At 36.6% G+C, this 19,034-nt stretch overlaps 1 protein-coding gene and 1 long non-coding RNA gene across 2 annotated transcripts; both read left to right on the top strand.

Moving 5' to 3' along the window:
• Positions 1-2,042: 2,042 nt before the first annotated feature.
• LOC111377076 lies at positions 2,043-2,496 on the top strand. The gene is made up of 2 exons (XR_002699628.1): positions 2,043-2,104; positions 2,200-2,496. It is a non-coding gene; the product is annotated as an uncharacterized LOC111377076 (long non-coding RNA).
• Positions 2,497-4,406: 1,910 nt separating this feature from the next.
• LOC111377067 (protein SAWADEE HOMEODOMAIN HOMOLOG 1-like) lies at positions 4,407-12,123 on the top strand. Its single transcript, XM_023000116.1, has 10 exons — positions 4,407-4,557; positions 5,405-5,490; positions 5,602-5,647; positions 5,750-5,885; positions 7,489-7,623; positions 8,977-9,040; positions 10,678-10,726; positions 10,976-11,119; positions 11,589-11,708; positions 11,804-12,123. The coding sequence occupies exons 1-10, from the start codon at positions 4,504-4,506 to the stop codon at positions 11,867-11,869; spliced, it is 900 nt and encodes a 299-aa protein (XP_022855884.1). The 5' UTR covers positions 4,407-4,503; the 3' UTR covers positions 11,870-12,123.
• The last annotated feature ends 6,911 nt before the right edge of the window (positions 12,124-19,034 follow it).

Genomic DNA, 19,034 nt, shown 5'->3' with positions numbered 1-19,034 from the left:
AAAAAAAAAAAAAAAAAAATTTTTTTTTTTTTTTTTTTTTTTTTTTTTTTTTTTTTTTTTTTTTTTTTTTTTTTTATATTTTTTTAAAAAAAAAAAAAAAAAAAAAAAAAGAAGAAGAAGAAGAAGAAGAAGAAAGAAAAGAAAATATAGAAAAATGGGACGAGAGTCTTCTGACTGAGTAATGATGTATGAACTTTTATTTCTCGGCCATTGTTTGCTTGATCTAGATCGCGAAAATTAAGGAAAGATTTTTCAAAAGAAAATCTCAACTACCATGAATTTCTGTAAATGGTCATGCGACCACAAGCCGACCACATAGGCCAATTTTTCGACCTTCGATTTTATTTTTATTCCACAGTCATAGTATTGTTCGGTCACATAGAACAAGTTTTTATCCGTTTTTTTGTTTGAATTTCTAGTGGTTGTTGGAGTTTGTCTTGCAACTTTTTGAGTGTTTTTGGCAGCAATTCGTATGGTTTAATTGGGGCCTATAAATAGATGGTCAATGTTCAAGGCAAAAAGATGAGAATCAAATCAATTTTGAAACAAATTCATTCCGCAATAGAAGAGATCAAAACTTCTAAATTATGGTTTTGTGTTCTTGAAGTTTTAGAGAATTTTCATTTAGCGCTTGAGTAATTAATTTTTTTTCAAGACTTGATCAATCCTGCAAATCATTTGTCGATAATACCTTAACTACCAAATCTATTCAAGAGGGGTTAAATATAGTTTGAAGACAACGTTAATGTGATTGAGACTTCATTTTAATTTTCATCTTCTTGTTATTTCTTCTTTGTTTTCTTCTCCATTCCCTCTTTGTGCAAAGATATATTTTCCAACAAGAATATGGTGCAGTATTTCAAGCTGCACATGTTCCTAAAAAAGACTGAGTTTACATCGGGAGCATTTATAGTTTCGGAATTGCAAATTTTAGTAGAGGACTCGACTACAAGATGACGACAATGGGCAGACCAAATTGTAACTTGGAAAAACTTTGTAAAAAGAGTTGAAGGATTAGATTTTTACCTTGCCATACTAAGTAGATAGCAAGGGAATCATTGAGAAATACGAAGAAAAAGGACACGATGCAGGAATATGTGAGGGAATTTTGTTCGTTGATGCTATATCAAGAGCAATAGGCACATGCCGAATAGCGAAGGAATGAGCGGAAAACGTACCTTCGACAATTGTTGCTTTGATGGTTTGGTATTATTTAAGATTGGGAAGTGATTCCTCCTCCACGAAGAAGCATTATGATGGCAAAAAAGGGGGAGGAGGGAACTTCAAAAGGTGGGCCAAAGTTCGACAAGCGGGATTAACTTTAAAATCTAAAAAAGGTGATTCATTTAAAAGCAAGTGAAAAATTATGGTAGTTGTTTCACTTGCCACGTGCCTAATCATGCTCGAGACCCTCCAAACAAAGAGTGTTTTATTATGTTGGTCAAAATATGATTATTTTTTTGTAAAATTTTCATTTCTTTGATTATTAAATTATTGCCCACATTGAAATAAAATTCTGGCTCTACCCATGGTCATGGCAGATTAAAATTAATGGAACATGTCATAGTCGTCTAGATATTTTAGCTTTTATAACCATTGAAGAAGATTTGTGTAAGATATGTAATAAATTTGTGAACTTGCCTCGTGACCAAGGAAGTTATAAGCAATACAATTATGGACCTCATAGAATTTGACCATAGCTCAAAATGACGGCATACTTAACACATCGGGCAAAAACTTGTATTTCCTTGGATGAATCTCAAGTTACCATTGATACATTGTAGATCGTGGAGCAAAAGGTGTATGCTTGAAGGGAACCATCTCTAATTAGGTAATATTGGAATCGTTGGCCTCTTTGATCGAACTAGTTAATGGATCTCAGATGCTAAAATTTACTTTGTAAATAACAAAATTTCGAGTCTACTTATTATCATGAATTTGATTCACAAAAAACTATGGGATAACATCAATCTTTCAATAAATTTATTGTATTTGTGCAAACAAAGTTTTATAGCCAACCCCGAATTGTTGTTTTACGTCANTGCATGATATAAGAGGTTGCAGATGCATATTCTTGATCCGTTATGATCATGATAATAAAGAGGTAAATAATAAATGTTCACTCATTGGATTTACAGTGAATTCATATTTTTGCGATTTTTCTGTCGTCTGCTGTAACCTTTTGTTCCTTGGCATTAGGAAAGAGTATGTCTAAAGAGATTGTGTTGCCGGCCCGACAAACTAGCGCAACCAGAGATAAATTAGCTGGGGAAAGTGGTCACTACTGACACTTATCGGTTTCTGAAGGATTCTTAGCACAAATTTTGTTGCGTAGACCTTGGTTGCTGTTGTCATTATCGAGAAAATTTTTGCTGCCTAGTGATCTACGCCCGATTCTTATTAATATTGCAATTTGATATCAAATGTAAATCTATTGAGTATACAATCTGTGATGAGAATCGTTCTTCGAAAAATCAATAAGTAAATAGTGTGGAATGAGAGAAAAAAATAAATAAATAAATAAATCTGGTGGCTGGAAGTTTGGCTTATGCCAAATGCCCATGCGGTTGCATGAACTAAACGCTCACATACCTTGTTCTATGCGATCGCATAGGTTTGTTTTATGCCGTCGCATAGGACAAATATGTTATCATTGGTGACTGTTTTTGACCGTTTTGGTTTAAAAGTTTGGAGGCTTTTCACTGCATTTTGGTTCAATTTCGTGTAAACTAAACCATGCCTATACATAGGTAAGTTTGTTCGAGGCACAAGTATTAAAAAACTCTTGTGATCACACACTATTCAACAAACAAAGATCAAAACTTTATTCTATTCAATATTCAGAGTTCTTCTTTTGTGCTCTTCAAGTTTTGGAAGCTTTCACTTGTGCTTGGTGATCTAATGTCGGGTAGGATAGTGATTATTCTATAGGCTTGTTATAGTAGATGATTCGCAAGAAAGAAAAGGAAGAAAACTCCCAAAAAATCAGAGAAAATACTCTGAAATCAACTCAATATTATTAATAATGCCGAATGACCAAAATTAATTCACAAGTTGGGTTAAATAACTGTAAAATACGAAATTATAGGAAAATTACCAAAAATGACAAAATTTTGAAATTACACCAAAATAAAATATTAAGTAAAAGAAGTAGATTGTCAAAAATTTGGCTCAATTCGAGTTTTCTAACATATGAAAAAAGGAAAACGAAATATTACCATAAATGGCAAAAATAACTAAAAATTGAATTTCGAAAAGGAAAACAACGAATTTTGGGCTTGAAATTGACGCCCACCGAGCATAGTTGGGTGGCCACGACGTGCATGCCGAAAAGAGTTTTTTAAATTGGGGTCATAATAGCGATTCTGATAATCGTAACCAAAGTGGCCAAATTACCAAAGACGTGTCAAATTTCCTCAATCAATGAAATAATTGGGATTCATTTCCCATCTTTGCGCCGATCCACAATCTCATGGTATCTCAGCGCTATTATCGTGTTATCTGACAAATCAGCATCACTCGAATCGAATCCTCCTACATCAGTTGGCCCGAGTTGGAAAGAACTCACCCTTGAGTTTACAATAGCTTCATAGGACTCCACAAAACAAGGGCTTAGGTGTTTCACATTGAAGACGTCAGATGTCTTGGCTAGGGAGGCGCAACTTGTAAGCATTATCATTGATCTTCTGCAGCACTTCACAAGGTCCAATCTTCCGCTCCTTTAGCTTATTGTAATCCCCAGCTAGAAAACGATCACGAGTTAATGCTGCTCAAACAAAATCACCAACATCAAACAACACCTGGCGCCGATGACTATTTGTCTGAGTCTTGTACTTAGTATTACTATCCTGTATAGACAGCTTCACCTGCTCATAGATACCTCGAAGATGTTCAACCATCTCATCAGCTTTGTTATTGAAGTGACCCACATGTGGAATTGGAACCAAATCAAGTACCCCGGATGCGTTCTGACCATAGACAATTTCAAAAGGACTCAATTCGGTGGTTCTATTCCTCGACCGGTTATAAGCAAACTCTGCTTGAGGTAATGCCAAATCCCACTACTTTGATTTAGTCCCTGCCAAGCTTCTCAAAAGATTTCCCAAACTCCGATTCACCACCTCGGTCTGACCATCTGTTTGGGGATGGTATGCGCTGCTAAAATTCAACTTCATTCCAAGTTTCTCCCATAAACTCCTCCAGAAATGACTCATAAACTTAGTGTCAAAGTCAGAAGTAATTGACTGTGGAACACCATGTAAACGCACAATCTCTCTGAAATAAAGATGAGCAATCCGAGTAGCATCCATTGTCTTCCGGCAAACCACAAAATGAGCCATCTTTAAAAATCTGTCAACCACAACAAGAATGGAATCCATCGCCCGCTGTGTACGAGGTAAGCCCAAATATATATATATACACACACACACACACACACGCTCACACTTATATTTTTAGTTAGTTCAGAGACTCGAGCCCCGTGGCTGCAAAATTTATCGTTAAATGAATCTCAGGCCAAGGAATAAACAGCCATTCTCCGGCTTCACTAAAGCCGAGGTCTTTATCTAATCTTAAGATTCTATTTTTAACACCCGATGAGCCATTTTAAGGGTTCTCTGTTTTTTCTTTTGGGGGTTATTTAACGAGTTTTCAACTGTTTCAAGCGTTTAAAATTTCTGGGTTTTCAAGACTCTAATGCATATATTCAATGTGTTTCTACGATGTTCGCGGGAGCACGTTCTTGGGCGTGTTATGAAAGCATGTTTGAAGATATTGGCATTTGGTCAACAGTGAATTTTGGGTTCTGGTTTATTTGGGAAAATTCACAATTGTTATGATGTTGAATATAGTTTGGTGCTAAAGGAGTTAGTTATTTCTACTATCTGATTTTTATCCTGCGCTGTCATATATAGGGATTCATACAATTTTGTTATTTGATTTATCAGATTAGTGTGTTATGTAGTCCGGTATCTTTGCTTATCATTTCTGAATGATCCTTGATTAAAGAAATTAAAGATTAGCTTAGTTATTAAACTCAATTTGGTAAAGATCTCTGGCTGTTTGATTGCATATATTCTTTATTCATAAAAGAAGTCGTGTTAGATCAAATTAATTGCATTGATTACCGTTGATCAGCAAGGAATATTGGTACCTAGGTTTTTATAGTTAAATTTTAAACTTTTATGACCAATTGTTCTCAATGCTTCAACGACCGAGTCGAAATGTTAGTTGACACTTAGTACATTTAATGCAATTTAATACTTAAATGACTTCAAATGCTATGCATTGATATCTTTGACTATGTGTTGCCAAGAAATTTTATTTAAAATTCTCTCCGTTGTAATAGCACTCAGAGAATTTGGACAATCATCTGGGAACTTATATTGTTTCATCAATCAAACAGATTGAGAAGATGGAGCATTTACTTAAAGAGTACAATGAACAATCGCTGGATGAGGAGTTCTATAAGAAACTTGCAAGAGATTTTAGGTGAGCATTTTACTTTTGCATTAACTATCAATTGTGTAAAACCTTTGATATTGCTTAAAGATGCTCGAAAACACCTGTAGCAACTCCTTACTTTTGGCATTTTGTTTGCAGCCGTTCGAGTGGTCGTGCAGGAAAACCTGCAGTGAAATGGACTGAGGTCTTATTATGCATTTTTTATTTCATAATTACGCTGATCACAACTCAACTGTTGTCTTGCTTGGATCTTTATAACATGCACGTCACTCTTCTGTTATATTAGGTTCAAATATGGTTTCAAAAGAGGCAACAAAACTGCCTCTCTAAAGAGACTTCATGCGATGCACCCAATAATCCACCTGCTGTGTCAGATGCTTGCATTTCTAATAAAGTTAGTGGAAATTTTCAGGCTCCCAAAGGCATGTACTACTGCTTCTCTTCAGCTTTAACCCTCTACAAGTATCTGGTTGTAATGATTACAAGTGGTCTCTCTGCTTGCAATAGGCTCAACTTTTAAAATTCTCATTTAACAAATCAATCACCAATTAGAGATACAGCCTCTGCATTAGAATATCTGTTTCCTTTGTCTTCTTTGGCATGTGTACCATGTTGCTTCTCATTCTTATTTATTTGTATATGTTCTCCATGGGTTGTAGAGGGAGAACTGGTCCTTCCACAATTTGAGGTAAATTTTATAAGAGAAACTTTTTATGTATGTTAATGTGACAATGGCATTTGAATTGTATTTTCCTCAATTTCTCTTATGTTAAATTCCAAATTCAAGAAATTAATGATTTCTTTCCTTTTGATTGGGTCTTTGAGTGTGGGTATGGAGGAGCTTAAGATGCGAGAACTTTGACCTTTTGAAATGAAGCTCTTTTTTATTTGTTGGATGTCCTAAAATGGATAGTGTAGAAATAAATGTTAGATAAAGAGAATAATCAAGTTCACCTTTTGATATATTGCCATGTTTAGAAATTCACGATTGTTAATAATTTGAAAGAGAAAGAAACACAAGGGTTGGAGTCAGAATCTTGTTTCTCCACTATGGAGTATTTTTGAGATGATAGTACATACATGTAACTGAACTATTTAGGAAAACAGGATGAAGAAAGAGGAAAAGATTTTTGTGATACTTGTATTCCTATTGTTGGATTTTTGAAATGAAATTGAGCAAGAAGTTTGAAGGCATGGACACACTTGTCAGGAGTTGGAATGTTGTAGTCAGGATCTCTTCGATTTTGGTTTCTGGGGAAACTTTTGTTCTTTCTACGTGTTCCTAATTTCGTGTATGAGTTGATAAACTGATATGGTCCTTTGTAAAGTTTCTGGTCGTAAATTGCTTTATTGATGGCAGTTTTAATCAGCTAATCAGAACAGAAATGGAAGCATATGGCATCCTGCATTGATATAGTTTATCCTTAACGAAAGAAAGGCTTTCCGCATTTTTACCTTAGAAAGGTGAAAATAGCACTTGCATTTTACCACAGATTTAAGCATGTTTTGGCAAAGTGCACTTTGAGTCGAAACTCTGTTTGAAAGTCTAATGAACACCCACCCATCCACATTCCAGGATATGATTTTTCCTACATAAAAAGACTGACTTATTGAATATTTTCCTAACACACTAATGATATAAACAGCAAAAAGATTGAACAACTTGAGCTGGGCCTTCTTTCTGAAACTCCCTGAAGCATTTTGATTAATTTTCTATCATTCATTCTTGTCTCTTGGTGCCTAGGCTAAACATTAGTCACAATGGATTTGGTGTTGGTGTTACATGAGCTCTTTTTCGCATTCCGTTTGTTGCAGAGCTAACGTTTCCAATCACTTGGTTTTGGGAAACATTTTTCTTTTTTGGAGATTTGGATATGTGAAGCTCAATTCTACTTCTTCATAACTGAACAGTAATTGACTAATTGTTGGTTTGTGATTGATTTTTTTCCACGATGGTGGTAGTGTTGTCTGATGAACTGTTCTTTTTTTCTTTTTCTTTTTTTTTTTCTTTTTTTGAAATTGTAGTGACCAGAGTGTTGCTGAATTCTAGGCCACAGCACAGAGTTGATGTTGGTGATATGGTGGTTGGAATTTGTTCAAAGAAAAATTCCCAAAATCATTGTGCTCAGGAAAGGAAAATTGTTTTTGACATTGGTTCAGGTGATGCTAATGTCTTTTATATGAAAATGCCTTGTTTCTGATTTGAATTTTGAAAGACTGTCAGAGGGTAGCAGATGTAAGACTGGTTTTTCTCCCGTTTCAAATTGAATGACCCCTATTGATTGGCCCAATATTTTTAGGAGATGGTTTAAAGTGGCGACATCTACATAAACTTCCCAAATCTTTCACTTAAAGTCTGTTGGTTGTTCCACACATATATAGTTATATGCAAAAGAAATATTGGCAGATTTGAGTTGCATGATAGTTTCTCATTATAAATGGGCCATGCACAAAACTTATGGAAGATATTGATAGTCACTTTAATAATAAAATGAATTGCTAATTAATCTAAATGAGTCATATTTGGTAAAAGGACATTTATTTTGGGATAGTGGCTAGGGGTGGGCGCGGGTCGGTTCGGTTCGGTTCTAAAGAGAACCGAATCGAACCGAACTTTTTGGGTATCTAGTAAATGGAACCGTTGGGTCCAAATATAATTATGGAACCGTTCGGGTTCGGTTCGGTTCTGTACTATAATTAAATTTTTTAACATTTATAAAAATATTATATAAATACAACTAATAATACATTCAATGATTTTGGAATGTCAGAGACAAGTAAACTACCTTGTTCAAATGATCGCTACGATCAAAGTTTCGGTTGGCGAAGGTCACAGTTTCGATCGGAGGTCATAGTGTCGACCGATAATTGTATAGGTTTTGGAATATTAACGAGGCTGCGAGAGTGAGTGTGAGAGTCAAGACAACGTTATGCACTTTGGTGTTGGTGTTTAGGGTTATTTAGTGGATTTGATCTTGCTTGGCTAAGAAATGAAATAATAAAATGGGTAATTGGGCTAAAAATTAAAAAATTAGAAATGAAACAAATTATTGGACCAAAATTTTGGATTTAGAAATTGTTAATTTATTAATTTGTTTAGAAAAAATTAAAATAATTTGATTTACTCAATATAAAAAAAAAATTAGAAAGATTCGGTTCTTATTCGGTTCTTCGGTTTTAGGTCTAGAATCGAGAACTGAACCATATCCATCGGTTCTCAATTCAGATACCCGTTCAGGTATTTAATTTGACAAGAACCATCGGGTTCGGTTCGGTTCGGTTTGGGTTCGGTTCGGTCAGTTTGGTTCGGGAGATTTGCCCAGCCTTAATAGTGGCCATCGGTTCTGAAACATCCTAAAATAGTATGGAGACCGTTCAGTTTGAGACGGAGTATTTTTAGGCTTTATATATATAATGAAATATGTTTATTTGTTAAAATATTTGTGATTTTTTTTTTTAATTAATTAACATTCACAATCCCACAAGTTTCTCAGTTTTAGGAGATGGTGGCAGGTGAAAAAGTTCAAGATATATCCAAGATGAAGTTTGAAGCTAGGTCGTCAATTGATGGGGCATGGTAAGCCTATGTTTGGCACTTGATGAATATCTTTATGTCACTGATTTAAAATTGTGACTAACTATTTCCTGCATTTCCTCGTGCCTGCTTACTGACCTGCTTTCTGTCGCTAGTCGGTTTAATGGAATACCTGATCTTATAGTAGTCTTCTCTGCGAGTAACTTCAAATAAAATTTGTTGTATTTGGATGTTTAAATTGTTTAAATTATTGTATTTGGATGTTTAAATTGTTGGCATAGCACTCGGATATTGCTTTACAATGCCTTGTGTAGCATATTGGTTGTCTGCGACGTTGTTCTTTAATTGGCACTTTAGAATTTTCCGTATTCTTTGAAGTTGGCTATATTAGTATTCAGCTATCACCATGCTTTGTTAGTATAGTTTTTTGAGTATTCTATCAACTGCGTTCCAGGGCATGCATCAACCAAGTCAAATGGAGCAAATTCAATCTTCACCATGAAGCATAATGCCATGGTTCTAAAAAGAGCTTAAGGCTTATACCTTGAGTTTGCATCATCTGAGGTCTTCATTAAGTGCCTCAAAACTTATAGCATGTTTAATTAAGCTTGAATTAAAGAAAAAGTTAATCTTGAATAATTTACTTTTTCTTATTTTTGTGAAAAAGGCTACTTATTTTTTAAGTAGTCATAAGTAATTAATTTAAATTTGATTAATAAAAAAATAATTTATTATAAATTTACTTTTTCACTTATAAGTAAACCTTCTAAGCTTAGCTAAACATGCTCTTAAACTTTTTCGATTGACATTTGTTAAGGCATACGCCTCGAGATGGCTGAGATGTGCGCTTGTTTTTCATGCCCTTTCTGGCTTTTTACTACTGGACCTGAATCTTTTGGCTAGTTTACAATGGCCTAGAGCGTTTTAGCTGTTAGCTATTTTATTTTTCATTTACCTTTTTTTTAAAGGGAATTGGATAAAGAGAACAATTGAATCAGGTGTGCACTTGCCTTCTATAGCTAAAATGTGATGATCCCTTCTCCCAAGTGAAGTTTCAACCTTTGAGCAGAGGACCAATAACTGGAGACCTAGGACGCATAATTTCATTTGTTCCTTTCTTTATTAGATTTTTATTGTCTTCCGTGTATTTGTTTTTTTCTCCTCCAGATTTCTTTTAAAGTCAAAGAAAGCAAAATTCTTGAATAAATGATTAATTGTTCAAGTATGGATTAATGGTCTTTTTGTGTGATTACTTTGTTAATTTATTATTTGTTAATTTGTTGATCAATTTTAAGTTTTGAGTTGCTTTTAGTTTTGTTGAAACACTATTAATTTTTTAGATGATTATTGGTATATTTTGATTATAATTTTGTATTTTTGCAAATTTGTTAAATATTTTATTGGTTCATTTAGAGGATTACTCTTTGCTATGCAGGAGCAGAACGCCCGGTTTTCAGTTTAGCCCTCTTTTTCCCACATTACTTTACATCTTTTATGTTCATTTCTTGGGCTAAAATACAAGAGGAGAAATATTGGATACTTTCTATTATTGCCTGAATTATACAGCATACACTACTAAATTTGTTTTCTTAATGTTGTCTTATATGTTATTCCAGAGCATTGTCAACCGGCATGTTTGAATCTATATATATCATTTTAACATTTTTGTTGTTTTACAGGTACGATGTTGAACAATTTCTCTTGCACAGATGCAGATCAGGAGAAACTGTGAGTAGCAAAATTTAATTCCAGATTTCTCTTGTACGTTCCTGTTTCTGTGTTGATACTCACACGTCCACAATAGGAATGCTAATTCATTCTCAATTCTCACTCAACTCTGATGGAAAGTTTTTTCTCCTATAAGTTTCCAAGTGATGTTAAGCCTTTGGTATGATACTGAAGTTGAGACCGTCCAAAATGAAGGCAAAGAAATTTGCTTGCCTATCATTGAACTCAAGTTTGACCTGTTCACTGCAGCAAGTTTGCGTAAGATATGTTGGGTTTGGACGAGAGGACGATGAGTGGGTAAACGTAAAAAATGATGTGCGTGAACGCTCAATTCCTCTGGAGCATTCAGAATGCAAGAAAGTCGAGGTTGGAGATCTAGTAGTGTGCTTCCAGGTATGCGTTCTGATTTATGTTGGTTATTCTTCTGCTTTACCATCATGTAGTCTCCAGGCCTTTTGGCATTTTGTATTCCTGTGCATATAGTTTTTCTGTTCACCTTTTCTGATTCGCAAGAGATTTACTGTACAAAGTAGAATTTAAAGATGGAAATAATAACACCAGCAACTAAGAAAGGCCACTGGAAATAACTGTTGAAAATTGACATTCACTGAAGACGAAGTGTGCCTATATTTTTTTTAGCATGTAGAGAAGAAACATGGGATGGTGGACTCGAAGTTGAAGAATAATATGGAAAACGTGTTTAAAATGAAATAGAAAAAATTTGTACGCAAGATGGCGTTGCAAGCCAGTTTTAATACCGGCACATTTAGACCTCGAGTATCACGTCATAATGAAGTTAGAATATTATATTTTGGTCTACAAATAGCTTGCTTCTCTTCGATTCCAACTTTACATGCATCAGGAGAGTCAAGATCAAGCAAGATACTATGATGCTCATGTTATCGAGATTGAAAGGAGATTGCATGATATAAGAGGTTGCAGATGCATATTCTTGATCCGTTATGATCATGATAATAAAGAGGTAAATAATAAATGTTCACTCGTTGGATTTACAGTGAATTCATATTTTTGCGATTTTTCTGTCGTCTGCCGTAACCTTTTGTTCCTTGGCATTAGGAAAGAGTATGTCTGAAGAGATTGTGTTGCCGGCCCGACAAACTAGCGCAACCAGAGATAAATTAGCTGGGGAAAGTGGTCACTACTGACACTTATCGGTTTCTGAAGGATTCTTAGCACAAATTTTGTTGCGTAGACCTTGGTTGCTGTTGTCATTATCGAGAAAATTTTTGCTGCCTAGTGATCTACGCCCGATTTTTATTAATATTGCAATTTGATATCAAATGTAAATCTATTGAGTATACAATCTGTGATGAGAATCGTTCTTCGAAAAATCAATAAGTAAATAGTGTGGAATGAGAGAAAAATAAATAAATAAATAAATCTGGTGGCTGGAAGTTTGGCTTATGCCAAATGCCCATGCGGTTGCATGAACTAAACGCTCACATACCTTGTTCTATGCGATCGCATAGGTTTGTTTTATGCCGTCGCATAGGACAAATATGTTATCATTGGTGACTGTTTTTGACCGTTTTGGTTTAAAAGTTTGGAGGCTTTTCACTGCATTTTGGTTCAATTTCGTGTAAACTAAACCATGCCTATACATAGGTAAGTTTGTTCGAGGCACAAGTATTAAAAAACTCTTGTGATCACACACTATTCAACAAACAAAGATCAAAACTTTATTCTATTCAATATTCAGAGTTCTTCTTTTGTGCTCTTCAAGTTTTGGAAGCTTTCACTTGTGCTTGGTGATCTAATGTCGGGTAGGATAGTGATTATTCTATAGGCTTGTTGTAGTAGATGATTCGCAAGAAAGAAAAGGAAGAAAACTCCCAAAAAATCAGAGAAAATACTCTGAAATCAACTTAATATTATTAATAATGCCGAATGACCAAAATTAATTCACAAGTCGGGTTAAATAACTGTAAAATACGAAATTATAGGAAAATTACCAAAAATGACAAAATTTTGAAATTATACCAAAATAAAATATTAAGTAAAAGAAGTAGATTGTCAAAAATTTGGCTCAATTCGAGTTTTCTAACATATGAAAAAAGGAAAACGAAATATTATCATAAATGGCAAAAATAACTAAAAATTGAATTTCGAAAAGGAAAACAACGAATTTTGGGCTTGAAATTGACGCCCACCGAGCATAGCTGGGTGGCCACGACGTGCATGCCGAAAAGAGTTTTTTAGATTGGGGTCATAATAACGATTCTGATAATCGTAACCAAAGTGGCCAAATTACCAAAGACGTGTCAAATTTCCTCAATCAATGAAATAATTGGGATTCATTTCCCATCTTTGCGCCGATCCACAATCTCATGGTATCTCAGCGCTATTATCGTGTTATCTGACAAATCAGCATCACTCGAATCGGATCCTCCTACATCAGTTGGCCCGAGTTGGAAAGAACTCACCCTTGAGTTTACAATAGCTTCATAGGACTCCACAAAACAAGGGCTTAGGTGTTTCACATTGAAGACGTCAGATGTCTTCAAATGGCTAGGGAGGCGCAACTTGTAAGCATTATCATTGATCTTCTGCAGCACTTCACAAGGTCCAATCTTCTGCTCCTTTAGCTTATTGTAATCCCCAGCTAGAAAACGATCACGAGTTAATGCTGCTCAAACAAAATCACCAACATCAAACAACACCTGGCGCCGATGACTATTTGTCTGAGTCTTGTACTTAGTATTACTATCCTGTATAGACAGCTTCACCTGCTCATAGATACCTCGAAGATGTTCAACCATCTCATCAGCTTTGTTATTGAAGTGACCCACATGTGGAATTGGAACCAAATCAAGTACCCCGGATGCGTTCTGACCATAGACAATTTCAAAAGGACTCAATTCGGTGGTTCTATTCCTCGACCGGTTATAAGCAAACTCTGCTTGAGGTAATGCCAAATCCCACTACTTTGATTTAGTCCCTGCCAAGCTTCTCAAAAGATTTCCCAAACTCCGATTCACCACCTCGGTCTGACCATCTGTTTGGGGATGGTATGCGCTGCTAAAATTCAACTTCATTCCAAGTTTGTCCCATAAACTCCTCCAGAAATGACTCATAAACTTAGTGTCAAAGTCAGAAGTAATTGACTGTGGAACACCATGTAAACGCACAATCTCTCTGAAATAAAGATGAGCAATCCGAGTAGCATCCATTGTCTTCCGGCAAACCACAAAATGAGCCATCTTTAAAAATCTGTCAACCACAACAAGAATGGAATCCATCGCCCGCTGTGTACGAGGTAAGCCCAAGACAAAATCCATGCTGACATCAAACTAAGGAGCTTCAGGTATGGATAATGGCGTGTACAATCCAGCATTAGTAAGAGCTCCTTTAGACCACTGACATACATAACATTGCTCCACATAATGCGCCACATCACTGCTCAACTTTGGCCAGTAATAATTAGAGGAGACCAATGCCAATGTCTAGTCTCGCCCAAAATGTCCTTCGTTATGAAATTCACTAATAATCTGCTGCCTTAGTAAACAATCCAGAATGCATAATTGCAATCCACGAAACAGGTAACCATTATATAAAATAAATTCATGGCGGTGATTATCAGTTACCTTTCGAATTATCTTCCCAAATGAAGAATCTGCAGCATACATATTAGGAAATGCCTCAAATCCGACAATCTTGGTGCTCATGGTGGTGAGGAGTAATGTGTGACGGCTCAATGCATCTGCTACTCGATTCAAACTCCCTAATTGATGCCTTAGTGTGAAAGTAAACTCCTGCAAGTACGCCACCAACTTTGCATGTCGCCTACTCAGCTTGTGCTGACCATTGATGTACTTCAAGGCCTCATGATCAGTAACAACGATGAACTCCCTTTGTACCAAGTAATGACGCCAATGTTTCAGAGTCTGGACTATGGCATAGAACTCCAGGTCATAAGTGGAATAATTTTTCTTCGATCCCGATAGCTTTTCACTAAAAAAGGCTACTGGACGCCCCTCCTGACTCAGAACACCACCAATACTAATTCCAGACGCATCAGAGTTTACCTCGGACACCTTCTCAAAGCCCGAAAGTGCCAAGACTGGGGCCTCCGTCATCTTCTGCTTAACCAACTGAAAGCTAGCCTCTGCCTCCCCGATCCACTGAAAACCACGCCCTTTAAGACACTCTGTGACAGGAGCAATCAAGGTACTGGAGTTTCTGATGAACCGGCGATAGAAGGATGCCAATCCATGGAAACTTTTGACATCGTGCAAAGTTTTTGGCTTGGGCTAATTCAAAACTGCCTCAATTTTGGATTGATCTGCATGAACACCATCAGTAGACACAACAAAACCCAAAAAAGTTACAGAAGTTGTGAAGAAAGAACACTTATTCTGATTGATGAATAAGCTCTCCGTCTTCATTACATCAAAGAAAGCACGAAGATGATTAAAATGTGACTCCCATGTCGAACTATAAATAAGTATGTCGTCAAAATAGACCACTACAAACTTCCCCATGAAAGGCCTTAAAACTTGATGCATAAACCTCATAAAAGTGTTGGGTGCGTTGGATAGTCCAAAGGGCATGACCATCCACTCGTACAATCCATATTATGTCTTGAACGAGGTCTTCCACTCATCTCCAGGCCTGATTCTGATCTGGTGGTATCCGCTTTAAAGGTCAGTTTTTGAGAAGATCTTAGAACCGGACAATTGATCCAACATGTTGTCCAGGCGGGGAATTAGAAACCTGTACTTCACTGTAATCCTGTTAATTTCCCTGCTGTAACACACATATGCCACGACCCATCTTTCTTCGACACTAGTAGCTTAGGAATTGCACAAGGACTCATACTCTCACGAATGTAGCCCCTTTCCAATAATTCTACCACCTGTCACTGCAACTCTCCAGTTTCCTTGGGACTGAGGCAATATGCTGGTCGGTTTGGTAGACTCGTCCCTGGAATAAGGTCGATCTGATGTTGAATGTCCCTCATAGGTGGTAATCTTGGAGAAAGATCCTCCGGCATCAAGTCAGAAAACTCCATCAGTAGTTGCTGCACTTCTATTGGTAATTTCGAATCCACATTCACTGCACTATTTTCACGAGGCATCAAAGCATAAACTATTTTTTCATGCCCCACCTCAAACAAGAACCTAGACATAGAAAGTAGATTGGTGTTATTAACTACCGGGGCATGGATGTTTTCTTCCCTGCGAGGCGCCAAAACAATTTTCTTCTCTTTGATGCTAAGAGAATAAGTATTCTTCCGCCCATCATGGATAACACTGCGATCATACTGCCAAGGTCGTCCCAACAAAAGATGACACGCGTCCATTGATACCACATCACACCAAGCATTATCAAAATATTTTTTTCCAATCGAAAAAGACACTAAACACCGTTTTTCTACCGTTACCTCACTGCCTTTATTTAGCCAAGACAATTTGTATGGTTTGAGATGACAATCCGTCTTCAGTTGCAGTTTCTCGATAGCCTTCTCAGACACTACATTCTCACAACTGCCACTATCAATTATCAGTTTGCAGACTTTATCAACAACTGTGCAGGTTGTGTGGAAAACGTTGGTCCTCAACCAATCGTCCCCTGAGTCGCCCTTAGGAGTCAGCAGGCTCTTTCGAATGACCAGGGTCTCCTGGCCATCTCCATGTAGCACGTCCTCATCTTCACCATCATCATACACAGGCTCCCCAACTTCCTCGAATTGCTCTGTCATATCCTCCTCAATCAGAAGATTTTTATTCTTCTGACCAGCAGGCTTCCTGCAATTAGTCGCCCTATGCTCTTGTTTACCACACCTGAAACACTTAATACTTGAGCTGGAATTGTCTCACTGTAGCTGATAAGCAGGATGAGATTCTTGAGGGCGAACTGGCTGACTACCTGACCACTGGCCTCCTACTCTGCTGTTTCTCCACTGCAAGTGCCCGTTGATATGTCTCAGCAACCGTTCACAATGAATGAAGGCTGAGAACATCCTGCATGGGCTGCCTTAATCCCCCCAAATACCGTACTACCATTTGCTCCTCTGTTTCAGATAAATCATTCGGAGCCACCAGCTGATAGAATTCCTCAGTATAATCATTGACTGATCTTGCGCCTTGTCTCAGTGAATGGAGCCTCTGAAACAAGGTGTGAGTGTAGTGGAAAGGGAGGAAGTGCCCTTTCATCTTCTCCGAGTTAGTAATTTTGGATTTTCCCTGTCGCTCTCGTGAATGCTTCAACTGTTCCCACCATGCAGATGCTCTACCTTTGAGTTTGATGACGACCAGTTTTACTTTGACACGATCTGAAACCTCCTCCACTTCATTCAGCCAATCAATAAATCATTCAGCCTGCAACATACCAGGAAACTCGGGTAGATCCACTCCGAAACCGAGATCCACATGACGATCCTCCTATCCACGATGCTCCCAAACTCGAGCATGATGGTGATACGGGTTTTCGAAACTGGTATCGGAATGGTGACCCTCCACATCATGATTATCGAACTCTTGCTCCGCCAAACGTTGGGTTAACTTCGCAACTTGTCTATGCAAATCTTCAATCATCACATCTTGAATATTACGATCACGGTGTGGGACTTCCTCAATCGGAACCTGCCCTCGATGACCATAACCACGTCCACCAACTATTATAACTGATGGAATTTATCTCCCAAGAAGATGCTGACGCTCTAATGCCAACTGACGCCGGGTAGGATAGTGATTATCCTATTGACTTGTTGTAGAAGATGATTTACAAGAAATAAACGAAAGAAAATGCCCAAAAATCATAGAAAATACTCTGAAATCAACTCAATATTATTAATAATGTTGAATGACCAAAATTAAACCACAACCCGGGTTAAATAGCTGCAAAATACGAAATTATAGGAAAATTACCAAACATGGTGAAATCCCGAAATTACACTAGAATAAACTATTAAGTAAAAGAAGTAGGTTATCAGAAATTTGGTTCAATTCGAGTTTTCAAACATATGAAAAAGGGAAACGAAATATTACCATAAATAGTTAAAAAAAAAAAACTAAAAATTGAATTTCGGAAAAGAAAACAGCAGATTTTGGGCTTTAAATTGACGCCCACCGAGCATAGATAGGTGGCCACAACGTGCGCGCCGCAAAGAGCTTTCCGAATTGGGGTCATAAGAGTGATTCTAATAACCGTAGTCAAAGTTATAGCCAAATTATCAAAGTCGTGTTAAATTCTCTTAATTAAGGAAATAATTGCGATTCACTTCTCATCTTTGTGCCGATCTGCTATCTCATGGTATCTCAACGCCATCATCGTGCAATCTGACAAATCAGCATTACTCGACTCAGATCCTCCTACATCATAATCTTCTTTAAGGCTTGTTAAAATTCTGCAAACCATTTGTCAAGGTCCTTGAAGCATCTCATTTAATTTAAGAGGGGACAAATATCGTTTGAGAACAACGATATCGTGTTCAAGCCTTCATCTTGATATTCTAATTCTAGATTTTATTATTGTTTCTTCTCCAGCTCTCTCTCTTGAATAACGTATTTTCCAACAATCTTTAGTATTATTTTTTAAGTGACTACATGTGAGATAATGAATAGGTCATTACTGGTGATGCATTTTTCATTTTATGGAATTTTATGGACACTGTTTAGACCTATAGATTTCGGGACACTAAATCATAGAATTAGATGGAATTGTTAGTTAAACATTCGAATTCGACTATGCGATTCTGTCCTCTAATGTAAAACCGGGAGAGCATTGGTATCTTAGGGATGTAAATTTTATGTCAGAACTCGCCTAATGTTGATTTTTGTTTCACTGTGCAAATTTCCGGGAAAAGTAAACGAAGGCAGACTCGTTTGCTTTGGTGGTGATGCAGTAGTAGCAGCGGTGATGCTGGTGGTAGGAGATAGACAGGGTGCGTGGGAGATAAAGGGATTTTTCTTTTCAATTTTAATCTTCCAATTATTTATTTGGGATTCGTTTGTACTTTTTTTTGAAAATTTGAGATTGTGATTGTAATTAATTCTTTATATTTTCATTCTTTTATCGCTTTATTTAAAAAGGAGGATATATTTGTCGGGTCATAAGATTTTATTCAGAAAATGGAAGAAAATATAATATTCCAATTGAAGAGGTCATCTAGAGGGGTTTTACGTCAAAATGAAAGGATATGCAGAATTTGGCAATATTAGTAAAGGTCCAGGGTTTTTGTGCCACTTGTTTGAGCCTCTTTTTTTTTTATTAAAATGTATTCTTGAACAGTGATTTGATCTTATTTCAATTGATCATTTTTTAATAAAATAATATTATATGTAAA

Source organism: Olea europaea, unplaced genomic scaffold, assembly GCF_002742605.1.
Source record: "Olea europaea var. sylvestris unplaced genomic scaffold, O_europaea_v1 scaffold1602, whole genome shotgun sequence".
Classification (NCBI taxonomy): Eukaryota; Viridiplantae; Streptophyta; class Magnoliopsida; order Lamiales; family Oleaceae; genus Olea; species Olea europaea.
This window is presented reverse-complemented; position numbering and strand designations above follow the sequence as displayed.

What these genes read in the sequence shown, in the direction of transcription:
- LOC111377067 (XM_023000116.1), top strand. Translation starts at nt 4,504, where the DNA reads ATGAATCTCAGGCCAAGGAATAAACAGCCATTCTCCGGCTTCACTAAA. An exon ending in CCGGCTTCACTAAAGCCGAG is followed by an intron (nt 4,558 to 5,404) that starts GTCTTTATCTAA and finishes TCAATCAAACAG; the next exon opens with ATTGAGAAGATGGAGCATTT. An exon ending in TCGTCAATTGATGGGGCATG is followed by an intron (nt 9,041 to 10,677) that starts GTAAGCCTATGT and finishes GTTGTTTTACAG; the next exon opens with GTACGATGTTGAACAATTTC.